The sequence below is a fragment of the Chenopodium album genome, chromosome 9 (assembly GCF_948465745.1).
Source record: "Chenopodium album chromosome 9, dcCheAlbu1.1, whole genome shotgun sequence".
In the NCBI taxonomy this organism is placed as follows: Eukaryota; Viridiplantae; Streptophyta; class Magnoliopsida; order Caryophyllales; family Amaranthaceae; genus Chenopodium; species Chenopodium album.
Genome location: NC_137842.1, coordinates 71,639,939 through 71,666,394, shown reverse-complemented (window position 1 = coordinate 71,666,394; position 26,456 = coordinate 71,639,939). Strand labels below are relative to the sequence as shown.

The following is a 26,456-nucleotide window of genomic DNA, read 5'->3' as shown; positions in this document are numbered from 1 at the left end:
AAGGGGGGTCTATCCTCAGTTCCCGAAAATGCGACGTTAGTGTTTGACATTTTGCTTTGAATACTAGCATCTACTTCTTGTCAGCTTTTTTATTCATAAATTTGGCTTTTTCTTTGACTCTTTCTCTCTCCTATCCTTACTACTCAATGTCGAGACTTGTAAAGGTTTAACCTTTTTATTTTTTATTTTAATTTTTTTTAAAAATATTTATTTTGGGTCTTGGGAAATTGTGATTTTTTCAAGGTAACCAAATTTACAGCACATTTTCTAAGAATGTCTGTTTCATTTTCAACGTTACTCTAGTCTCTAACCATTTGTTTAAGATTAGGATTAACCTTTTCCGTTTTAAGGTTTAAAAAATACAACTGCCACTAGGTTTTGGAGGATTCACTTATAGAGTACAGTAATAATTAAGCTATTCTAGTCCTTCCATATTAGTTTAATTTTCATGGCTCTTCTCTCTCATGTAATATGCTTTCAACAAGAGCGTTTTTTTAATTGACGAATATACAAATTCTTATTCAAGTATGCTCTCTTCATCTTATTTTAGGTACTTTTTTTTTGACAAATGTTGTATAAGCACACACAACATGAAAGAGGGTTACTCGTCTTTCTCAAAAGTATAACGAGCATTGTGCAATAGATAATAGATCCATGATAAAAAAAAAAAAAAAACCAAGAAAGCTCTGACCTCAACGCAAATACAGGCCAAAAAATCATAAGAGTTGAAATCTGATCAAAATTCTCCTTCATACCAAGGGCTGTTCTCTTCATATTATTTTCAGTTCAGTTCAGCTCTAATAAATTCAGTTTAGTTCAGTTCCTTTCAGTTCAGTTTAGTTCAATCAATCAGAACAGACCTTGATTATATAACCACAATAAATATAAAGACGTATATATAAATGTACCAACTTGTTGGTAAATGTACTTACTTTAGTAGGTAATTTGGGTAGTAATAATATAAACGAAAACAAATTAGTTCATGAACATCCTCTAAAATCCAAAAACAAAAAGGAGAGCAAGAGAAGTGAATTTTTAAAGAGGACAAGAATTATTCTCAAAACAACCCAATTATAAAAACATGTTTTTTTAAAAAAAAAGGTAAAATTGGAGTAAAAGGGTACAAGAATCAAGAAAAAGGTAAAGAGAATTCCCATGTTAAGGATGCCAAATAAAAAGAGTCTAAGAAAAATGGCGACAATGAGAAGACATCCATTTCTATTACATCTAAATCTAATCTAATTTCTCCCAAAATACAAATACAACCACCCACTCTCACTCTCCTTTTCTTCAATTCATCTTTCTATATGGCTGCTTCTTCTACCTTCTTTCCTGACCCTAATATCCTCTTCAACCCCTCTTTTTTGTTCTCTTCTTCTTATAATGTAAATAACAACAACAACTTCATCAACAACAACAATAATAACACAACTAGTAATAATAATCTTAATCATTTTCATTCTTTTTCTTCAACTTCTCCATCTTCAAACAACTACTCCGCTTTTCTTTCCAATCCTCCTCAATTCATGTCATCTACAAATAATATTAGTAATAGTAATACTAATAATCTTGGTTGTGATTCTTCTAAGATGGTTCGAAAGCGAACCGCTTCCGAAATGGAACGCCCTTCCTCTAACCCCATTGAAATTCCTGATCATCGCTTGATTTCTCGACAACAACTACACAACCAGCAACACCACCACCAGCATCAGCAGCAATTTACGCCCGTCAACGACCCCGCTGTGTTTAACCCGACCGAGGGGTCGGGTTCGGGTTCGGATCAACAGCAGCCTCTTGTTTGTGGGTTTTCTGGGTTACCATTGTTTCCTCCTAGTAATGATAATACAAGTACTACTACCAACAGAAGTAGTATGAGTATGAGTATGAGTATGGCTAGTTTTTCGGGTTCGGGTTCGGGTTCAATGGAGGATCCGGGTTGGATTGATGGGGTGATTAAGGATTTCATTCAGAGTTCGAATTCAATCTCTATTCCACAGTTACTTCAGAATGTTAGAGAGATTATTTACCCTTGTAACCCTAACCTTGGTGCTGTTATTGAGTTTAGGCTCCGCTCTTTGGCGGACCCACTCATTGCTCCACCGCTTCAACCACCACCGCAACAACAACAACTACCTCCTCCTCCGCCTCATCATCATGTTGTTTCGCATTATCAGAAGAATCAGAATCAGTATCATCAACAACAATCTGGGGTTTCAAGGGTTAATAATAGTGGTAATAATAATAATAATAATAATAATAATAATAATAATAATAATAGTAATAATATCAACACTAGTAGTGTTTCTACTCAACCTGGGTTGCATAATAAGGCGTATTACAACTTGAGTGATATTGAATATTACTCTCCTCTTGGTGGTGGTGGTCTTGAGTGTGGTGGTAATATTAGCTGGGGAGCTGCTCCCCCTCCGCTTCCGAGACCACCCCAACAACCGATAAATGAAGGTTGTGTTAGTGGTGGAAATAGTGGAAACTCGAACCAGAACCAGAACCAAAGCCCTCACCAGCCTGAGACAACGACAACTCAGGCTGGTGAGGGAATCCTAGATCAGAATCCCGAGATTTTTCCAAATAATTCTCGGGATTCTGATCCAGCGGTGGGGTCATCATCCGCAGCAAAGGTGAGGACTGAAGAGTCCCCATCTAGTGCTGTGACCCCACCAACTCCCACGCCTCCGCCATCGCAACAAGTCACCGCGGTGGCAAAGGCGAGGGAGAGGGAGGAGTTCAGGCAACGACAAAGAGACGAGGAGGGGCTACACCTCCTTACGCTCCTCCTCCAATGCGCCGAAGCTGTCTCGGCAGATAAATTTGAGGATGCTAATAAAATGCTGGTAGAAATCTCCGAATGGGCCACCCCATTCGGAACCTCGGCACAGCGTGTGGCCGCTTACTTCTCCGAGGTGATGTCGGCTCGCCTCGTGAGCTCTTGCCTTGGCATCCACACTGCTTTGCCTACAATCCCACATTACCAAAAACTAGTTTCAGCCTTCCAAGTGTTCAATGGAATTAGCCCCTTTGTCAAATTTTCACATTTCACAGCTAACCAAGCAATCCAAGAAGCCTTCCAAAGAGAAGAGCGTGTTCACATTATTGACCTTGATATCATGCAGGGCCTACAATGGCCCGGCCTTTTCCACATTCTTGCTTCCCGGCCCGGCGGGCCTCCATTCGTTAGGCTTACCGGGCTCGGTACGTCAATGGAGGCCCTCGAGGCGACCGGGAAGCGGTTATCTGATTTCGCCGAGAAGTTGGGGTTGCCTTTCGAGTTTATACCGGTGGCCGAGAAGGTAGGGAACTTGGACTTGGAGAGATTGCATGTTAGTAAGAGGGAAGCTGTTGCTGTGCATTGGTTGCAGCATTCTTTGTATGATGTTACTGGGTCTGATACCAACACTCTTTGGCTATTGCAAAGGTAAAATTGATCATCCATTCTTTTTACATGATGTATTATTATTTGTAAATGTGATCATCATTTTCATTAGGCTAAGAATTACTTATAATTATGATTACTATAAAGTTGATCACCCCTTTTTATTAACATGAATCTAAAAAGTAGATGATGGGGATAGGAGAAAGTAAGAATTTTGAGATAAAAAGTACTAATTTGGTTATAGTATGAACTATGTTAAAATGATACAGTAGTGTATTAGTAGTACTCTAGTTGATATTATAATATTTTCATTGTCCTACAAATTTGGGAAATTTGGTTACTTTTACTATATGTGACATAAACCTTTATGTTAAAGGGGGGGCATGAAAGTACTGCACTTTTTGTTACTTGATACCAAGTATAGATTTTGCTAGATTACTTGTAGGAAATTATTGTTCAAGCAAATTTACCGTTTTCTTTTATCTTCCCTAAGGATGAATTAGGTTGTGTGCTTCTGCTTATGCTAAGTGCTCGACTATATTTCGAAGGAAAAATAAGTGTGCTAACGAGTAACAATAGTATGTAGTTTATGCATTAGTAACTTAGTAAAAGGTTATGAATTTGATTTGCTTGCTAGTTTGAGGTTATGGGAGATTTGACGAGTCCAAAGCAAACTTGAAAAGCTTTGAATTTTCATCATTGTTTGTTTATGTGTGATTTTCTACATTATTGTTGCTTGGGGCATGCATTGGACTTTTTTGGCCAATGATTGTTATTTGCCATCTAATTAGCATGATTGGTTACTTTTTGTTTACAAATGAAGATTTTTTTTTCTACCCTATCTAAATTATTCATAGAAAAAGGGTATGTAATGATGAAAAAGTACAAAAACTCATGAATTAGAAAGATCATGGTTATGGTAAGATGTTTTGTTTGTGTCATTGACTACAATGCCTTTGTACTGATCTCTTCTGATTATGATATTTTAGAGGTTACAAGTATAAACTCTGTAATATGAAGTATAAAAGAAGTCTACTTATGTTAATCATGTAAATTTCGAAACAATAATAATAAGTGTATTTGCTTATTGTAACCTACTGAGTTTTTATGTAAGGCAGTGGTACATGATATACTAAATGAATGAATGAATATGCTTGCAGATTGGCACCAAAGGTTGTGACAGTGGTAGAGCAAGACCTAAGCCGAACAGGTTCCTTCCTAGGGAGATTCGTCGAGGCAATCCACTACTACTCAGCCCTCTTTGATTCCTTAGGGGCTAGTTATGGGGAAGACAGCGAGGAGAGGCATGTGGTGGAGCAGCAACTGCTCTCAAGGGAGATCCGTAATGTTCTAGCCGTGGGTGGACCATCTAGGAGTGGAGAGCCAAAGTTCGCGAGTTGGAGAGAAAAAATGCAGCAGTCTGGGTTCAGAGGGATCTCCTTAGCAGGCAATGCTGCTGCTCAGGCTACCTTGCTTCTCGGCATGTTCCCTTCTGATGGATACACTTTGGTGGAAGACAGTGGTACCCTTAAGCTTGGGTGGAAGGACCTTTGTTTACTTACTGCCTCGGCATGGAGGCCTTCTCATGCTCATACAATGAGCACCGTCTGTACAAGGAGCCAGTAACTCACGTGGTTCGATGGGGTTAGACCATTAGAGGGATTTTTCTTGTAACATACAGATTTGGGGTTAGGACTCGAAGATGTCGAGATCATAGTTATAGCTTTTTTTCACCAAGTCATGTTGTTAGCTAGTTTTGTTTGGTAAAATGGACTTTAAAGAGCTTATATGTTTACTTACATCGAATGTATGATGCTTTTTGACGTTAAACTTTTGCTTGATATATAGTCCTTCCATTTTTAATGTCCAATTTTCTAGCTTCTTCAAAAACTGTGATAAGTCAACTTGGTAATATTGAAAATAAATAAATTTTGTTTAATTTAGAGTAGATAATTTAGATTAAAAGAGGTTTAACCCCAGTAATTAAGGCGTAGGGATATAGAATAGCTGAAAATTTGGGTTGTTCTTGAGTAATGTGTATTGACGGCTAAGTCTATAAAATGTTTCTCTAGTGTTTCATTTCTAGAGATTCCATTTTTAAACTTTGATCATTTCTTTTTAATCTATTTATCATCTTCAAAGCGTTTTATGAATTTGGCAAATATTTATAAAATTCACATGACCGTTGTCTAATATATTTATTTTATAAAACATACTAGTATATGGCTAAAATTTCTTTATACGTAAAAGTAAATTTTAATACTTGTCCAATTTCCTTAAACTACTTTTAACAAGTTTATGGAACATAAGGTATTCCAAGCAATATTTTTGGTCGCAAATTAACATTATTTTTTATTTTAAATTATGGCCAAGGCTAATTTATGTTTTTTCGAGAGTATAGTATACATCATGCTATTCATGTTCTTGAGTATAAACAGGAGTTCTTAACTCTCATGTAAATGAAGATGGCAAGGTAATTAACAGTCTATATTAGCTGATTAAAGGTCCACTGATTCACCAGGTTTGAAACAGATCCCTCCAAATCAGCAGTTAGTGAGCATTAGACTTACGGCAATATACATATTTTTTGACGTTGGTTGTCACAAACTTACGGCAACCCTACTATAATCTGGCTTGGAACCGGCATTGAGTAAACTCACTTCCAATATCTTTCATGTTTCCTCTAAGCTTTTAGAAAATCCAAGTCTAATGGAGTAGTTTTTCTTGTTTAGCTATAAAAGATGGTGGAAGTAAAATTGAGTAACACGCTAATAACTTTGTGTTCATAACTTTACTAAGCATTATTTTCGTTTTGTCAAAGTACAATACTCAGTTTGGTGAGAGTGAGGGATAGCTCAAATGATTAGAATTTTCCTCCCGATTTCAGAGACTCCTGAGATCGACTCACCCCCGCCCTTATGGGCTCTCTAAACACCAAAAAAAAAAAAAAACAGTACTCAGTTTGATTTTTGGACTCTATGATATCCTAATATAGGACAGCCCAACTGGATGAGGATTGGGCCTGTTGAATTGGGCTTAGACTTATTGAACTATTTTTCATCTGTTTGGCCTTATTGTTTTGTAACTCATATTTTATCATGGTCCAAACTAAAAAAGATACCCAAGTCAGAATAACCTCGACCTATTGTGCCTTCTAGCAATGGCCGGTGGAGTAGAGTTCATATATACAAGTAGATTTAAGCTAGCGAAGGATAATTGGGCAACCGTGAGTACGTGACATTGAAGCAAATAAATACTCGTAAAATAAATAAATGAGTTCGATGTGATCAAAGGCACAACATGAATATCACGTCGTGTATAACTCCATCCGTCACACTTTACTTGTTCCATAGTTAGACTTTAAAGAAATGAAAAAAGTAAATGAAAAAAAAAGATGGACAAATGTGACAAAGTTTCTAAATACCCGCAGTTAATTAGAACACATACAGTATAAAAAGTTTATGAACACATAGTGTGTAGGAATTCAACTACTTTCAATTCTAAACATTACTCGTACAATATACGTTTTAAAATTTTATATAGCTATAATACTCCCTAAGGGTCTGTTCATATTTACTTATTTTCAGTTCAGTTCCAATCAGTTCAGTTCAGTTCAGTTCAGCTCCAATCAGTTCAGTTCAGTTCAGCTCTTAATTTCCCTCTCTCATAAAATATTCATTTCAGCTTAGTTCAGTTCAGTTCAGCTCCAATCAGTTCAGTTCAGTTCAGCTCTTAATTTCCCTCTCTCATAAAATATTCATTTCAGCTTAGTTCAGTTCAGTTCAGCTCCAATCAGTTCAGTTCAGCTCCAATTAGTTCAGTTCAGTTCAGTAATTTTCCCCCGCATGTTTAAAAGATTAAACTCGACTCATCCATAGAACGAGCCAAACCGAGCCGAGCCGTTACCAAGTGATAGTCAGTGAGTCCTCAGGAGCTGCTCTATTTGCGGTAAGTACCAAATACTGAAATACCCAAAAAGAAAGCACAGACTGACATAGTTTTCTCCGTCTTTCTTGGAGAAAACTTGATTAGCAAATAGAATATGAAATTAGATCTGGATAACCTACCAAAATCACAACTGTCTTCTTCTTTCTGTAATTTCTCTCTCTTCCTTTATTTTTTTAATTTTAATTTTATGAAAGAAGAACAACGAATGAGCACTCTCACACCACTTCTTATTAAAGTTTCAAATTCTCTTCTCCCAAATGTCTGCTACCACTACCACTAATTTTTCTCCTACTTTTTCTTCTCTCTCTTCTTCTTCTTCTTTATGGCTTCTCTTCGATCTCTTTCTCTTTCTTCATCTCTCGATTTTCCCAACAATTCCGCTGTAATTTTTCCCTCTTTGTATTGTTCCCCTGTTTTTTTGTTCTGGGTTGATTGTTAATTTTTCTGATTGTGCTTATTTTTTGGGTTTTTTGATGCAGATCTTTGGTTCTACTTTGAATTTGGGAGGAAATGAGCTGACCATTTTGAGATTATCGACTAATTCTTCCAAGTAATCACTTTCTCATTGTTTGTTTTTTGTATTTGGTGCATCATTTGCTATATTACTGTTACATTATAGGTTGATTGTGCTTTGGAATTTTCTTTTTGATTCACGTTATTATGGGGTGTGATGATACACTGAGCTATTGAATTGGGTTAAGAAGTTTTAATTTGCTTTGATGTGACCTGTTGGATTGATTTTGATGCTCACATGCTAAGGGCACAATGTCTATTATACACTCGGGTGTAAAATTAATTTAGCTTACGAGTAGAAGAATGTGAGAGGTTGTAAAATTACACCTGGGTTTTTGATGGAAACTGCCAAAGACAAGATCTTTCTTCTTAAGAATTGAACTTTATTGCTAAAGAAGAAAAAATATATTGGTTTTTGGAGTTTATGACAATGGGTGACAATGGGTTGTATGTCAACTGCTAACTCTTAGTCCATGTTTGGAAACATATAAAAAGGGGAAAGGGTACTATTAATTATTAACATTTCTTAGTTGTTAGGTAAAACTAAGAATAGAAATCCCTTGTATCAAATCAAGACTTGAGAGGGACTGCTGCCCCAAATATTAGTTAGTCATTTTTGAAGTAACTAGAGCTTTTGTGTTTGCTGTTTTAGTTTTGTTAGTAGATCTTGCAATAAGCTACCTCATACCATTGCAGTAAAATGTCTTTTATGGAACCTATTGGTTTTATAGGTCATATGGTTCTAGAAGTATAAGTACTACTGATGTAAGTTGAGCATCTTTAGCTTAATTGAATCACAATTTTCATGTTAGAACTTGTGTTATGCTCACTTTGCAGGATTAATCCTGTTTTGAGACTAAAAGCTTCGAGGATATCTCTGGAACTGACTAAAGAGGCTGGGAATATCAAAGAAAACATGTCAGAAGATACTTTGAATGGTCGTGATCCATTTTGTACCATGAAGCAACGGTTTTTGACCTTCAAGAAGGAAAAATACTTGTAAGTGTAATTGTGGTCTAACTGCTTTTTCTTTATCTAAAGAAAGTACTAGTAGCTGGGTTTTCTTCATACTTCAATTTGTGATTTCTTCTTAATTTGAATATGTAGGGGAAACATAGAACACTATCAGAACCTTGCTGACACTCAATCGCCCAAGGTATGTACTGCTTTCAATTAATGGATTCCTCTTAAAGGAACATGTTTGAGCAACTAAATTTCCCTATATACCCTATGTGAAAATTACTTCGACAGTAATTTATTTTCCACCTAGATTGGACTGAACATGGGACAGCTAACTGACAGTTTTGGGAACAGTTTACAGTGATTGCTTGTGCAGATTCTAGAGTTTGTCCTTCTAACATCCTTGGATTTCAACCTGGAGAAGCTTTCACTGTGAGAAATGTGGCGAATCTGGTGCCCCCTTTTGAGGTATTATGTTTCCTCTATTCATTATTAGAAAGTTTAAAAGGGTATATATTGTAAAAAATATGTGAGTTCCATGTTGAATCTGATTTTGACTTTGCTGTTCGTGCAGACTGGGCCCTCAGAGACAAAAGCCGCGCTTGAATTTTCTGTTAATGCTCTTGAGGTAAATTGCTCTGAGTTCTTTTTATCCTGAACCTGTGACAAACTTATATTAATATGAGCACTGGAAGACATATCTTGATCACATTGTGAAGTAGTGAACAGTATTCCTGCATATGCTTTCACTTATGTTTGGATAACAATAATACCCTTCCATTTTCCTTCCATATCTCTCCGGCAAATGAAGGGATTTGGGTTATTAAAAGGGGAAGGAGAAGCATGTTAGCACTTTGGACATAAAAGATCCTTATGCTTCCTAGATTAGACCTTGCAAATAGGTTGTTTTTGTTGGGCTTCATTAAAGTTGATGTGGGCATTTTTGGGTTATAATGTAATTAATTAAAGGGCATTAAGGCTATTTTGAATTGGGTCAAATTTAAGTCTATTGCTTAATAGCTTAACAATTCAATGTCTCATATTACTTTTGGTGTCAATTTGGATCAATAAAGTTTGTTTGGGTTGAAATCAGGTTACATTGCTTCGACTGCAGTTCAGGTGGTCTTGTAATCAGATATGTATCAGTAAGTCTAGCTTCCTTAATACATAGAATGTAGAAATACGAAAGATGTGAAATTCTTGACTGGGAGCAAGTTAAAAAAAAAAAGAGAAAAAGAAATAAAAATGTGAAATACAAAAGATGTGAAATTCTTGACTGGGAGCAAGTTGTGTGAAAATAACTAAGTCCTCTGAACAGTTCCGGAACAAAACCAAAATCTAATTTCCACAAGTCCTTGAAACAGCTCCATTGTCGGATAACTTAATGAAAACTCCTTTACATCTGTCAATTCTGTCCTAAGGGTCTTCTGCGTGGAAATCTGTTAATTGTTTTCTCATTTTTCCAGGTTGAAAATATTCTGGTTGTTGGCCATAGCCGCTGTGGTGGGATCCGTGCCCTCATGAGTATGGAGGATGTAGAAGAAGAAGATTCAAGGTTCCAGGTCTATCTAAATATTATTTTCCATGCAAACCTAAAAAACAAATTAAAATGAAGAAAACAATTGCCTTTTAACTTATAGTATTTAGAAGTGTACTAATTTTTTGATTCTATTCTTTATTGCTTACTAGGAGCTTCATTAAAAGTTGGGTTATATTTGGCAAGAATGCAAGGGTTAGCACCAAATCCGTGGCTTCCAACCTACACCTTGACCAACAGTGTCGACATTGTGAGAAGGTGCACCACATTGACAAACTTTGATTTGGATAAGAATGAAGGTTTATAATTTTCAACCTGAATTTCTTTGCTAACTTTCCTGATTTGTTCTTTGACAGGAATCTATCAACCACTCACTAATGAATTTGCTTACATACCCTTGGATCAAAGAAAGAGTTGCGAAAGGTACACTTTCTCTTCACGGAGGTTACTATAATTTTGTGGATGGCACATTCGAAAAGTGGACACTTGATTACAATCACAATGTTGAGGACGGTCATACATGTTCAGTAAAATCCCGGGAGTTTTGGAGCTGATTTGAGCTTCATTTCCACTGCAATTCCATTCATTTCTTTTGTATTAATCAATTGTATTGCTGTATAACTAAGGTTTGTCTTCATAAGCTTTGTGATTTTAATATTCTTAATGGGAGAAAGGATTCCTATTATGTGCATAGATCCTCTCTCGATACTGGAGAGATCATGTACTCCTACAATAAGGGGGGGTTTATAGTGGAGATATCGCGCTACCATTAATCTCCCTCTTCAATAGATAGTAATTTGGTACTTTTACAAATTCTTCTCCGATATAACATTCTTTACAGTTGAGTGCGTGGTTTGTAAGATATAGTTGTAACTTATTTATAGACAAAGTGTGATTGTTAGCATAAGATGCCAGTTCTATCAAGTATTCTAGTTGTTCAGCTGGAGATTAAGTATTTTGAGAAACTTGCGACAAATTTTCGTTTTAAGCAGCTACCATTTTGACATTATCTTTGGCTCCATTCATTTCATTGTGCTGTATACACGATAAAATATCAGATTGTTTTGAATGCAGTTACTCCATATGAGAGAAGGGACATACTGGTAAGAACAACTCTTTTTACAGGTTTGATGCACCAAACAATGATTTGGACACACTGGATTCAGAATTTCAGATACTGACTATTGGCATATGTCTTTACCTAGGTTTTCAATTGATAGCTTGTACTTTGTATGGCCTAATTGATGTCGTTTCATGTATGACGGTTAATCATGTATGGTGAATAATGTTCCTTTAAGTGATGTGTTTATTGGCTGTATTATAATATTATATTTTGTAGTACTTATTCGTGAAAGGTTAAATGACCTTGTTTTGTTTTATTTGTGATTGTAATACATGCATGAATTAAATTAAGTAGTCAATTAATTTTGACAAAGGTGTATGTGCATTTATACCGGCAGTTGTAAAATGTTACTGGTGTGACGATATTGTATTTTATGGCAAATGGCGGAGTGCATTTATACCACGGACATTTATGACAATATATTATGATTATATATGGTTCTAAATGACATTATATGACCCCGGGATATATCCCCTAGCATCTCAAAACTTTTCAACGCCGCTTCCCGAAACCTCTAAAACTGCCCAAAAAGCATGAATATAGCCTTCAATTTTGGAAAAATTTGATTTTTTTTTGGCCCGGAAATAAAAATTGCCGAGATGATAACCATTGATCCTAATATCCTCCGGGAGTCCAATTAGGTGGGTGAAATCATCCAATTTGCCTTTAAGCATCCAATTTAGCCGTTTACATCTTGCACCAATTTCATAAACTCAATCCTACCACGGACATTTATGTTAATATATAATGATCATATATGGTTCCAAAAAACATTATATGACCTCGGGATGTATAGCCTAGTATCTTAAGACTTTTTTACACCGAATCCCAAAACCTCCAAAATCGCCCAAAAAGCATGAATATTAGCCTTTAATTTTGGAAACTTTTGACTTTTCTTGCCCGGAAATCAAAATTGCCGAGATGATAACCATGGATCCTAATACCCACAGGGAGTCCAATTGGGTGGGTGAAATCATCCAATTTGCCTTTAAGCATCCAATATATTGTTTACAACTTGCACCAATTTCATGAAATCAAGCCTACCACGGATATTTATGACAACATATGATGATCATATATGGTTCCAAACTACATTATATGACCCCGGAATGTATAGCCTAGTATCATAAGGCTTTTTGACATCGAGCCCCAAAACCTCCAAATCTGCCCAAAAATTCTTTTTTGTTTTTTGATTAAACGATGATTGTAATCTAAAAAAAATGTAGTTGGATTGCGTAATATAATCTAGGGGGTGTTTTGTATAAAGTTTGATTATAAATTACTGTTTCATGATTCGACCTCAGTATGCCAAATTAGTGATTATTGCACCGTCTCTTGCACTCTTCACTACCAATGCAACTTAATTCTGAAATAGCCACATAGTTAAACCTAACTCAATCTGAGGGCTTTATAGACCTGTTTGTAGGCATTTCATGGTTCCAAATCAATTTATATACATTTGAGGGACACCCCACACATTTACTTCAATTTTGATTTTTTTTTTCCAAAATTGGCCAATAAGTGTGGATTATAGTCTTCAATTTTAAATAAATTTTGACTTTTTCGGACCCAGTAGGAAAAGAGTTCGGGGTGCTTCCCAAAGGTCCTATGGCACCCCAGGATTCCATATGGGTGGTTGAAAATGTCCTCTTTGCCTTTTATTGTCAATTTAATCGTATACAAATTACACCTTCTTACATTAACTTCATATCACCACAAGGCTTTATATGACCGACTAGTGGTCATATATTGGTTCAAACAACATGATTTTACCCTCGGATGCATCCTATACAGTCTCGAGAATTTTCGACACATGTTTCCAAAACTTCCAGAATTGGATGGTTATATTTTGTGTATGACCACCTTCAGTTTGGACATTTTTAACTTTTTGACCGATCAACCGGAAAAAAGAGGTTAGGGTGCTTTCCATCAACCACAAGACACCCCCGAGAGGCCAATTGAGTGGTTGCAACCATCTACTTCGCCTTTAAAACGTCAATTTAGCCATTTACGTACATGTCTTCCTTAGTCAACTTAAGGCCACCATACGCCTTTGTGTGATCGACATCGATTAGTGGTCATATACGGCTTTAAACAACATTATATGATGCTGAGATGCATTACGTTTACTACCATCTCGAATGTTTTTGACATTGGGTTTTGAAACCTCTAAAATTGGTCCAAAATCTTAAATTATAGCCTTTAATTTTGGCAAATTTGGACTTTTTCAAACCAAGAAACGAGAGAGGTTGTTGTGTTTCCCATACGTAAGTTGTCAACAAAGGATTCAACCTGCCACTAGGTAAGAATTGGACTACCACAGCAGACAATATATTCTAATATGAACACAATCAGGGGCGGAGCCGGGGGGGGGGGGGGGGGCTGGTGGAGGCCCGGCCCCCGTGGCCCAAACGCCAACTCTTGTATCTTTAACTGTTGGCCCCCTTTAAAATTAGCTTAAGTATTGAATGTTTCTTATAATAACACATAGAAGAGTATAGCTCAGTGGTAATTTCTGATATTTACAATCCCAAGAGACCCGAGGTCAAACCTTGTTACATACTTTCTCAATTCATTGATAACTTTACTATTACCTCTGTTTCTTATTATTTGCAACAAGAGGGGGTATTATTGTGAGATACTACCTCCGTTACATATTATATTATTTGCAACAAGAGGGGGTATTATTGTGAGATACTACCTCCGTTACATATTATGTGCAACGATTAGACATTTAAGGTAATTGTACTAATAGTCTTGGAATAGGAATTTTCGGTAAAGATGATATATTCTAACATGCAACGTTGTGCACTGAAAATGCTGGTGTATAACAAATAATTTCTTTTTTCCAAGTAGCATGCACAAGTTATCCATAGAATTCAGCAATTCGTCAAGGATTATTTCAAAGACAAAAGTATTACATGTAGACGTAGTAAACAAACTGCAAGAAGAAACAAAATATAGCAAGTCTGGTCCACTACTGAAAGGCAAACATGTCAATTCCAATTGGTGATGCAACAAGATGGAACGGAGGGTAGCCCACGGCGGTTGCACATAAGTAACAACACTAAATGCACCAAATGTTCAATATATGACTCTCAGCCCTAACAGCAGTTCATGAGCAAATGTAAGAGAATAGGTCTTAGGCAGGTTTTCAGGCTGTTGTTTTATTTTTCTCCGCTTCAAGTCGTTGCAACTCTGCAAGTCTTTGAGCCCAATCTCTATCTCTAGCAACTGCTTCCATCTTACGTTCAATCCTTTTCTCCCTTTTCTTGCGATTTGCCTCCTGCACTTCAGCCTTTCTCTTCTTTCTTTCAGACTGCAAAATATGAAGCACATAGCTATTGGCTCTGAATATTATATAACAGAAAACAGCAACAAACCTGAGGGTAGAGATTCCCCATAGCACATATACAAGCAAAAAAAGAAAAAAAAAAATAAAATTGCCGACCAATGTTTAACACTAAATTTTTTAATCCCAATAAGTCATGAACTTTAAATTTGGCTACAGATGTTATACATTAGCATATTGTCACTGAGTACTGAATTCTCACACGAGCTTTAGGCTAGCAGTAAAGATGACTAAAAGTCTAAAATACAAAAATCAAATAATAAACAGCAGTAAACCAAAGTAAAAATATGCCTTAGCCCTCAATCATACGACAATAACATCTATACCCTAAAGAACAACTGACAGGGCCAAGCAAGAGTGAGGGGAAGTCGTGAAAGACATGTATGCCATAACATACAGAGGACAGCCTATTTACAGTTTCTGTCCTTCCCATGTTATGCTACTCGTCTCTTAAGAGCTGATGAAAAAACCCAAAGTGTTCCAAATACTTTCCACTGGTGTATAACACCTAAAATAGCATCCCCATGGAAGCAATTTCTTTGTGGTCTCAATGCTTATAGGGTTTTGCAGCTACTTTAGACAAGATTTTCCTGCTACTTTGAAAAAGATATTGCATTTATGGCTTAAGGACATGATAGCCCTATGTTACCAGTTGACCACTTGGGAAATAAGAGACTTCTATCCAATGTTCACTTTTTAAGTTTTTTTCTTTTTCCTTTTGGGGGGGTTGGGGATTTCTTTGCCAATGTTGGAAAAGGGTATTCAGAGCATCAAGTATAGCTTTTATCAAGGATGATAAATCTAGGGTGATCATATCTTCATATGCCCATGGCTGATTTCCAAAATTTTTAACAGGAATTTCTACCTGCCTTTGAGCTTTTAAGGACCTCACCATGATATTACATGAGAAGGTCCTCATATGAACAACCTTTACCATTTGTCAAGGGTACTTATTCTTAGGTCTCATCTGATCTACTTATCTAAAATACATGAATTGAAGTCTACATAACAACCCACATTCACAAGAATACAACCATTGCTACTCCATGTTTGCATGTCCCCCAAGCAATCTAAAGTTGTGATTATGAACCACTCTTTGAAATATACTGCAATTACTAGCGGGCAAGATTCCTCAAAGAGGCACCCTACATGAAGAGACTCTTAAGTGTGCTTATTAGAATTTAGAACATCCAGAAAATTAAGATCAAAGGATAAAAACAAAGAGACTCCTTATTGCAGGCACAATCCATCTTACTTCATCTTCACACCCACTTGCAACTGCCTTTCCAAAAAAGAGAGAAATATAATAAACAAATGCCTCTCAGGTAAGCAAGCAAATTAATTCCTAATCACCCATTATCAACCTATCACTTGCTTACACAGTTAGTACAGTAATTCCATCTTTCCCATAAGGTATGGTCCTTGATCAAAATTTCAAAGCAATAATCTAATCAAACAGACAAGCATCATGAATATCAGGTGATGTGCTCTCTGTTAGAGTGGGCACATCTGCTTTGGTCCTAAAACAGTCTCAAAACTGCCATCAACTAAAAGCATACCTTATCAATGTACTCATTCAATTGAGTGCCTAGACTTTTCCTAACTCACCACCACTATCACAGGAAATCCATCACTTGACCACCAACAAACACAGTATAAACTTAACTCTAGAAACTGCTCCAAAAATATACCACATGATGACAGAGAAAGACTTTGAAAAGGTTTCTAAACTCCCCGTGGTGACAATAACTAGAAACAACTATGATGCAGACCATGCAGTCATGCAGATCTTAACCCAGGAGGTTGGAAGTAAATAAATAGCAAGCATTATTAAAAACCATAACCAGCAAAATCTTAAGTCAGCATTTTAGTTCACTCGTTCATCAGCACAGGTGCATTCAAAACACCAAATGACTGCGATCCAAAATCCAAATGGAACTTCGTGACCTATATATCGTATCAGATAACTCAAGTCCAATGTCTAATCCAATTCAGCAATGAACTAGTCACTATATTCCAAGTTTCCAGCTAATTAAAAAGGCTCTATTACAAGTCAGATTTGTTGGAATTTCAACTCCTCAAGAATAATGTGTTCATAATCCAAGAGTTTGACTTACAAATTTAGTGTAGCTCTATGCCAGAAGAAGTTATAATGTCTAAACAAAGTTCCAAAATTGTTCTCATAATGCGACGAGTTGGTATTCCAAGCTCCACTATGGTTCGAGTGTGGAACCTTTACAAGGATGTCAAATGACTGCCAACTAGTCCAGCATAAATGGCATACACTCGCACTTAATATTTTCATCTAGGAGGATCCTTCAGCCTCACTCACTCTATATCATTACTTCTCAATCAATGACAAATGATTTCTCATATTAACAACCCTCTTAACAGTATAAAGAAAATGCAAACAAGCAAAAGACCGCTAAATCACCATACCTTGATAAATTCACGACGTTGCCTTCGGCGTTTCTTCTCATTCCTCAACTTGACACTCCCTTCATTGGGTTGACTTGGTGGAATAGCCTCCCCAGGTACATGCTTAACCCAAGCATATGGCCCTACATTACATTTCAATCAATCCCCATTCCAAAATCTCAGCACAAACTAACAAAAGTAATATTTAATCAGCAAAAAAATTCAACATTCACATACTTTAATTCAAATTACTTAACTAACAATGCATCATTCATCAAATAACTCTACTAATCAAACAACCCCATCTAAAATACCACCTCATTTCAATCAAATTACCTTACAATACAACATTCAAGAAGAAAATAAATCCATCTCAAAAATAAAAAAACCCTAATCAAATTCAACACATTTTTCCAAAATTCGAGAGAAAATAAAGGAAACCCACCAGAGGGGCGGAGGCTAGAGCGCTTGCGGCGGGAACTAAGACTTGGGCGGCGCTTGGGAAAGCGTGGATTGGTTAAATGGTCGAAAGGTTTGGATGCGAGAGAAGGGAGAGAATCCAGATGAATTGAGCGAAAAATGGAATGCCCAAAAACTGGTTGAATTTTTGGAGAGAGAAATTTGGGGAGAATTTGAGAAGATAATGGTGATTGAGTGATTGAAGTTGAAGAATGAGAAGAAAGTGCTCTTGAAAGAGGACGAATGAGGGATCTTAGGGTTCCAAACCCCATTTTTGTTGCTTCTTCTTCTACCTTTGAGTTTTTTCGATCTTGTAAAGTTGGGGGTTTTCTGTTAAACCCTTCTTTGTCTAGTTCATGAGTGAGTGTAATCAACTTATGGCCCGGTTTTGTAAATAGCGGATAGCCGGTTGTTAAGAGTTGGTGCGTGTTAATGCTTCTCTATTTTGGATCGGTTTTGACTTTTACACAAATTATATAAGCAATTAATCATCTATCTATCTATCTATCTATACTTCTATCTATCTATCTATCTATCTATCTATCTATACTTAATACTAAAGTAATCCCCATAGTTATCCCTAAGTACACGTGTCATCACCATATAAAAAAATTTCCCACCAAATTATTTTGTTACCTTTTTTTTTATTTATTTTTATTTTTTAAAGTGTGTTACTATATCTAAAGGAGAAGTTTTTGCCTGGTCAAATTACATAATACGAGTACTATTAATATATCATCAAAAATGATTTTTTTTCCCCAGCCAAAATAACATGAATAGTTAGTACTTTTTTTATTAAGAAAAGGGTAGCTTTCATATTACGGATACTAAAATCTAATTAATTCTTCCGTCTCACATTAATTGTAATGTAATTTAGATATTGAGATTAATCTTATGGTATATCACAATGTTTATTGTACTTTTTAAATATATATTTTTTTGTATTTCTAATAATTCGTTCTGTAGAGTTTCTAATAAATAAATAGTCCGTTCAAAAAAATAAACAAATAGTAAAATATTACTGTAAAACCGTGCATAGCACTTATATGTGTAGAATTACATTCATTGAAATGACATAAATTGATCGTCAATTAACCTTTAATAAGAATCTTATTACCCAAATAACTTATGGTACCATCTTTTTTTTTTTTTTTGGTGTTTAGAGAGCCACAAGGGCGGGGGTGAGAATCAATGTCTCGGCTTGCATGTTGTTATTGACCTTAAATTTGATCCTTGGGAACCAAAACGACCCAAAAACTTTAACTAATTAAACAAGATAAAAAATCTAATTTTTTTAATCTTCTACGCTGCATCTCTCTCTCTACCCCCATTGTAGCGTACTTTGAGTTCTGCTTTGAAACGGCATCTGAGTTTTTCTCTTCTCCATTGAAGAAACTTCTGAGGTAAGATAATTTCTCCCTCTTTTTAATTATCGAATATTAATTTCACAATCTAGGGTTTAGTTTCATATTATCGTTAATTTAATTATCAGTATACTCAATTTAGGGTTCCTTTAAGGTGAATTATTGAACTTTAGGTTATAATTACTGAAGATTTTAACGAGCGAATTCGAGTATGAGATGTGTTATTGGCTTAGGGATGGGCTAGACCTTTGTTTTACTCATGTTGATTGAATTTTCGATGGGTAGATTAAATTGGCAGAAAATTCCCCTTTTTTTATGGTTCACTGATCAAAAGGGGTCCTGAGTTATACAAGATAGTGTTTTTTTGATGTAATTAGCCAATTTAGGTGTATTTTATGCTTTAAATTGTTATGATTTCGTTGGAACTAATATGAATCAAGTCATTCAAGCTTTGTTGTGACGGAGTTTGTATCCGATTTTTCTTAATATATGTGATTCTGATTTGCCTTAATTTTTCGTTGCGGGTATTCGGGGTTTTAGGTAATAGTAATGATATTGGTGTTGTTTTCTTGGGTATGTAGGTTGTGTGTAAGAGAGATAAGAGAGGGAAAGTAACTGAATCTAAAAATGGACCTTATAAAACAAGAGATTATGAAAAAGAGACAGGCTCTCTCTGCAGACAGGCCAGAATCGGGCGGGAAACGATTCTTCAAGCGGTCTGAGATTGAGCAAAAGCGTCTTCAGAAGGTTCGTGAGGAGGAGAAACGTGAACTCGAGGAAAAATCTGCTCGTCAGCTGCAATCTTCATCCTCTTCTGCTGCTTCCACAGCCTCACTTCTTGATTTAATATACTCTACCAAACCAAATACTGACTCCTCTTCTAAAAGTGCAACCTTAACAACTGATGAGCAGAATAATATTGATGAACTTAAGCTCTCAAAACAAGAAGTGATTCGGCGTCTTCGGCTCCTTAAACAGCCCATTACACTTTTTGGAGAAGATGATGATGCCCGTCTAGACAGGTACAAGAATGTCCTGAAGACGGGAACCTTTGAGGTTGACAGTGATGTGACAGAAGGCCAGACTAATGATTTCTTGCGAGATATTGTTGAATTGAAGAAGTGGCAGAAGACTGGGATTATGAGTGACCGAAAGAGGAAAAGTGAAGATTTGGAGGATGGAGAGACAGGCAAAGGTGACGAGGACTTGAGTGGGGAGGGGGCCTCTTCTGGAGTAGATGCTGATAAGGACATAAAACTCATGAAGGCAAAATTTGAGGATTTGTGCGAGGAGGATAAGATTTTGGTATTCTTCAAAAAGCTGTTGAATGAATGGAGACAAGAATTAAATGAAATGCAGGATTTGTCAAGGCGGACTGCAAAAGGAAAGCAAACGGTTGCCACTTTTAAGCAGTGTGGTCGATACTTGACTCCATTGTTTAAATTCTGCAGGAAGAGGGCTCTTCCAGATGACATCAAGAAATCGTTAATGTTTGTCGTGGATTGCTGTATGCAGAGAGACTATCGAACTGCTGTGGATTGTTATATTAAGCTGGCCATTGGAAATGCACCATGGCCCATCGGTGTTACTATGGTTGGTATCCACGAACGTTCTGCTCGGGAAAAGATTTATACCAATAGTGTTGCCCATATCATGAATGATGAAACCACCCGTAAATATCTGCAGTCTGTCAAACGGCTGGTGACTTTTTGTCAACGCAAATATCCAACCGTGCCATCTAAATCAATTGAATTCAACAGCTTGGCAAATGGTAGTGATTTGCAGGCACTGCTGATGGATGAGCAGCATTTGGAAGAAGGGAATCACGTTTCAGAGGAAAGGCTTCAGTTAATGCCTGCGCCAAGGTAATAGCTAATAATCATGTTGATGTCCTTACTTGCTTAGGAAGCTTTCTTAAATGAATATTATCATATTTTGTCTGTGATTCTGCAAATATAGTTATCTTGTTTCTGTTTTTTCGACATGGAATTGTTGTGTGTATTGATCAGGCCTGTTTATAGAGATGTTTGAATTTGCATCTTGCTGGTTATTGTAGCATTGAAGTATTATTAATGCCAATCACTTGGCTCAAGGAGTCTGGCATCATGGGACTGTGGTTTCAATTCTTATGGCCTATATAGGTTGGGGTGTTTTAATTGATGCCTTGCTTGTTAGGGTACAATAGTGTACATAATTCTGCTTGTTCTTTTCATTATCTCGGACTCTCTGCTCATAGGTTTTATTGGTTTTAATATACAGCATTGAAGTGCTCTTTTCAGTGTAATTAAGGATAGAAAATTGAGGACACATCATATGATGGTTCTGAGTATGTTTTGCAAATGTCTTGAGCAAATCAATTTATTAGGCTACCATAGATTTTTTTTCCCCCTTGTGTTTTTTTTTTTTTTTTTTTTTTTTTGAATTTTGTCCATGGTCACTCTGATGTCAGAATTGTTTGCTTCCCCTGCAAACACTGAAATATAAGATTTTAGACAAGTTTGTGAGCTGATTCATCTCTCTTTCAAAAGTCAAAGTGTCTTATAAGGTGAAAGTTACATTCCACTGGTTAGTTACTTTGTAGTTGGTTGTTGTTTGACTTGGAAGGCATCATTTGAACTTATAATGAGCTCCCATGGTTATTTCACAAGTTCATTAATATCTTAAGTTTGTTTCTAATTTCCAATACTAGGTGCCGCATAAACCTAGTTCTTAATGCAAAGTCTGTTCATTAGTGAGGTCTTGGCTTAATGGTAAAGGTCCATGATATAAGTTTGACACCGAAGGATCCCATGCCTTCCATCCTTAACCACCTTGTTTTGTTTTCAGTGACGAGTGAAGACTGGATCCTTGCAGTATCAAGCCAACTGCTATACATGAACCCTTCTGATCCCGAGGTGTCTGATGATCATCGTGATCTGCATGATCTTGGCAAGTATCCTGATATTATGTGAGATACTCTACTCTGTCTCAGCCTTGTCTGCCTGATGAACTTCTTCTTTACAAGCTGGTGTAGCTCCTGTCCAACCTTGTAATTCGTACAGGTCACTCTGTCTTCACTAAAGGTCTAAAGTTTGGTGCATCAGTAGCTACAATGTAGCAACAGTTATCAAGTGAACATGCACGAAACCAAATTTCGGATGCTTTTCAAGTTTTATACTGTATTGTGTAATCTCTGCTCCCTTCTTGATATTGTTATCTGACTTAATTGTAAAATAGATACTTTTCTTCAAATGATCTAAGCACTGGATGTTATCATAATTTCTACTCTTTATAGTCAGATGGTCAGATGGCTTTTACGTGCTCTTTGATCTCTCGTATTTTGCTTCTACTTTGTTTAAATTTCTTGTAGTTAACAGTTTGAGCTCAATAAATTTTGAACTTTCTTTGTGCGGTGTCTTAACCTGAGCATAGGATTGTCTATTCATTTATGTTCATGAACTTTTTTGTTTGTGCTCATGAACTACTCACCCATATAACCTGCATGAACAATAACTTGATAAGATCATTTGTTTTTATTTTTTAAAAGATTAGTCGCCTGTCATAGTTTTGGTTAATTTTTTCACTCAAATATGAGATTCTCTTAAGCTAATTGTATTTGGTTTAATATATCAAGTTTTCCGATTGTTTTGAGTTTAATTTTGATAATGAGTTCAATGAAGGTAATCTCGCCTTTGTATTACGTATCTGTACCATTGGGATGTTATGCAAGGGTAAAAAAATTAGTTGTTTTGACAAAATAAAAAGTTCAGAAATTGGAATTAGTTGCTTTGATTATTCAAGAAAGAGGTGTACTCTTTCTTACAATAATACCTACCCTGTAGATAGAAAGTGGGTGCAAAAGGCTGGATATGAAAGGAAGATTTCCAGAATCTGTTGAACTAAACTTCTTACACGAAGCAACCTCCTCGCTCAATATCTATAAGAGCGCTACATTAGCCAAAGTAATTTCATCATACTTAGGTGACAAAATCACCAGCTTCTGTTTCTTGTAATTGTTTTCTTTCGCTTTTGAGTAATGGCTTACACTTATCAGTTTCTCCTTCTCTTACCAATTTTGCTCATAGCCTTGTTATCCCGTATGAATGATATCAAGATTCATGCAGATGCTCGATATCTAGCTGAAATATCAGAGCTTCCACAGCCTGAGCTGCCCTCGTTCCCTGATTTAAGCAACGTGGAATTGCCTCCATTACCTGATCTCTCTTCTCTGCAATCTCTTCAGCTGCCAGCAATTCCCAATTTGCCTGAATTTTTCAGGAACCTCAATCTGCCACAGCTTTCCAACCCCTCTTTCCCTGCCTTTCAGGGTAATCCTCAAGAAATTCCTACTCCTACAGTCACCGAAGCTCAGTCAGCCACAAACCCTTGAAGCAGTCTGTTGGTCAATCAGAAAATCAGACAATGCTTATACGAAGTATTTTCTTTTGGTTTAGGACAATATGTATTCATGTACCAATATATAAGCGGATTGTAACAATCATGGTCGGCTTTTTGCCATATAATTCATTATTTATGTAATCTGTATGTTATTAATTGGCTTAATCTGTATGTTATTAATTGGTTCAACTGCCATCATGCATTAACCTATGTAATACAAGACATTATGTCATTATATCAGTTGATATCGTAAAGTTATCATTTATAGAAATTGTTTCAAGTCCTTTCAACATCTCGAATTTTAAAGTAGCTAGCTCTTGATCTGTTGATCACAGGCTCACAGAGCCACAGCACACTTCTCTATCTGTTTCACCTAGTTAAGAATTATTATGAACTTAATCCCTGCAGTATGAGATAGTCAACCGTATTCCTGAATTCATCTTGTTGTTACGCTGTTTGTGCAAATTCAGCATCTTTCAGCTCTACATTTTCTCCTACCGGGTAATGTGCTACCATGAATGTGGTGGATCAACCTTTTGGACTTAATATGCACCTATGCTTTTTACAATGTCGGGAAAGAATCCTTAACAATTTCTGTGGGTTATATACAATTATACATAACTATTTCGGATGTGAACCTGTGCCTTTTACAATGTAGGGATAGAATCCGTAACAATTTCTAGTGCACCCTATAATTTGGGTTGTGATATATTAATACAGTACTATTGAGGTGCCGAGATTAGAAATTGGAGTGGTTGAGAGAGGATGTGAAAGAGACTACTACTTTGAAAGATAAAAGAGTATTTCAGTGAAATCACAACGAATCCTTTGTCAAGGTGTGCAACAATGTGACAATTTATTCCGGGAGGGAGTTCAAATTCTTTTGAACAAATCATGTGTACCTGCTATCAGTTGGATCGAGGAACCGAATGGAATTATAACCGTATACAACGTATGTAAGTTTATCAATATTCACATTACCCCAACATGTAGACGGCCTTCTGAAGATACTCAGAGAAGGGGGGTTGAAATTCATGCAAATTTGCACCTATTATATTAAGGATTCAGCTGTTCTGTATAAATTTAGTCTCTATGATGATAGAAGTACTGTTAGTTCCCAACTTTCTGCTCTATCATGCTTACGTTTTGTGCAAATTCTAGACTCGAATCGTAGAACTTGCTTAAAAGATTTTTAATAGAATTAATTAGCCTAATATCTACTCATCTGTATTCACAATTCAAAATAGATTTTCAATTGGCAACATAAATTTCTGCATTAGAGAAGTTCAACAGGCTGCAGATAACTATCTTCTTTCGAGGCAGGTTATTCTTTGGATCATCACCAACTTACCCTTTATTTCTCTTCAATTATCAGTAACAGATGAGAATTCAAGGGAAAGCTATTAGATACACGTTTGGACGAATCATTCAGATAGGAATTTTGTATGATATTCTCGATTTCTAACAAACATAAGGAAAAAACAATGCTTACAGCAATAATTGGAAGAACAGAAAGGTAAAGAAGTTGATAGCAGAGAAACAAGTCAAATCTACCTCTTTATGATGACTTAAATTAAAATTTGGTAGTGTGAAACAAGAAGTTGAGCTACACAATACAATTTTCTCAACCAACAGCTTTTCTTCTTCTCATCATTTACATCTTTCATCTATATAATCCCAAATCTGACAATACAAAGCCAGTAACTGTCCTGTATTTTCTGAAAACATGGGTTACACTTACTACAAAAACCGCCGTTCACCATTAGCATTAGCTGTCTTACTAATCGCATTATCATTGATGAGTGACCATCGTATCCATGTGGTGGCTCGTCATCTCATGGAAGCAAGCCTGTCTGATGATATCCCTGAGGTTCCTGACCCCGAGACACCTGATGATCCTGTAGATGATCCTGATGACCCTGTAGACGAGAACCCTGTCCCTGCTGCTCCTTACAATCCCTTGTTGCCTCAGCCTAATATGCCAGAAGTTCCTGGGGATTTACCTGAAGTACCGCCTTCTCCAGTGTTGCCACTCCCTACATTCCCAACTACCTCAACTCAAGCAGTGGCCACTAGACCATAGTCTGAGCATCAGTAGCTAATTAATACCCGGATATGCACACTTGCTTAGCTTGTTTATTTCTGTTGTGTTCTTGAAGTGAAAATAATATGTTGCTTTATGTTTACTATAGCAGTTATGTTTTCAGTGTACTGTAACAGTGCTGCAGCTGTTATTATTTGGTTTTCTGTGTAATTAATGATATGTTGCTATTTTCGACGGATTAACACTTAATTTTATAAAGGAAAATTTGATAATTACCACCAACTATTGTTGTCAAAATTGAAAATACCACCTCAAGTTTTTTTTTAAAAATTTTACCACCTAGTTTTTTCCAAAAGTTTTCAAATTCCCACCTTTTGTGCAACATGACATCATCATGCCGATTTCCCTCTTTCTTCCCACGATTTCCTTCCAATTTCATCTTTAAATTTGATTTCAAATACAAAAATTTCGCAAATTAGGTTATAATTGCTACAATCTAACCTACAACGAATTGAATTAAGTAGTTTAATTAGGGTTTGGGTAATCAATTTGGGGGTTTTGCTCAATTCAAAAAATTAGGGTTTATGAATTTATTAATTGGACAATTAAACATGTAATTGGGGGAAAAACATAATTTAAACTTGTAATTGGGGCGATAACACTAACATTGTAGTGGTGATTAATGAATTCATAAACCCTAATTTTACATGTAATTGGGGCGAAAACACTAACATTTTATGAATTACATGTTTAATTGCCCATTTAAATTATGTTTTTACCCTAATTACATGTTTAATTGTCAAGTTATTCATCCAATTAATGAATTCCTAAACCCTAATTTTTCGAATTTAGAAAAGCCCCCAAATTAATTACCCAAACCCTAATTAAACTACTCTATTCAGTTCGTTGTAGGTTAGATTGTAGAAATTATAACCTAATTTGCGATATTTTTGTATTTGAAATCAAATTT

The 26,456-nt window shown here is 36.2% G+C and overlaps 4 protein-coding genes across 4 annotated transcripts; 3 read left to right on the top strand and 1 right to left on the bottom strand.

Annotated features, from left to right (window-relative positions):
• Positions 1-1,122: 1,122 nt before the first annotated feature.
• LOC145559165 (protein SCARECROW-like) lies at positions 1,123-5,261 on the top strand. Its single transcript, XM_081620594.1, has 2 exons — positions 1,123-3,433; positions 4,552-5,261. Exons 1-2 carry the CDS (start codon positions 1,308-1,310, stop codon positions 5,015-5,017), a joined length of 2,592 nt encoding a protein of 863 aa, XP_081476720.1. The 5' UTR covers positions 1,123-1,307; the 3' UTR covers positions 5,018-5,261.
• A 2,230-nt stretch (positions 5,262-7,491) lies between these two features.
• Positions 7,492-11,479, top strand: LOC145560473 (beta carbonic anhydrase 5, chloroplastic-like). The gene is made up of 9 exons (XM_081621727.1): positions 7,492-7,721; positions 7,819-7,889; positions 8,690-8,851; positions 8,960-9,008; positions 9,167-9,280; positions 9,387-9,440; positions 10,279-10,367; positions 10,502-10,607; positions 10,706-11,479. Exons 1-9 carry the CDS (start codon positions 7,662-7,664, stop codon positions 10,901-10,903), a joined length of 903 nt encoding a protein of 300 aa, XP_081477853.1. The 5' UTR covers positions 7,492-7,661; the 3' UTR covers positions 10,904-11,479.
• A 2,819-nt stretch (positions 11,480-14,298) lies between these two features.
• LOC145560472 (uncharacterized) lies at positions 14,299-18,034 on the bottom strand. The gene is made up of 3 exons (XM_081621726.1): positions 17,688-18,034; positions 17,264-17,385; positions 14,299-14,791 (listed from the first exon to the last, which is right to left on the bottom strand). The coding sequence occupies exons 1-3, from the start codon at positions 17,971-17,973 to the stop codon at positions 14,627-14,629; spliced, it is 573 nt and encodes a 190-aa protein (XP_081477852.1). The 5' UTR covers positions 17,974-18,034; the 3' UTR covers positions 14,299-14,626.
• Positions 18,035-18,964: 930 nt separating this feature from the next.
• Positions 18,965-22,323, top strand: LOC145559164 (uncharacterized). Its single transcript, XM_081620593.1, has 3 exons — positions 18,965-19,104; positions 19,647-20,930; positions 21,892-22,323. The coding sequence occupies exons 2-3, from the start codon at positions 19,693-19,695 to the stop codon at positions 21,899-21,901; spliced, it is 1,248 nt and encodes a 415-aa protein (XP_081476719.1). The 5' UTR covers positions 18,965-19,104; positions 19,647-19,692; the 3' UTR covers positions 21,902-22,323.
• The last annotated feature ends 4,133 nt before the right edge of the window (positions 22,324-26,456 follow it).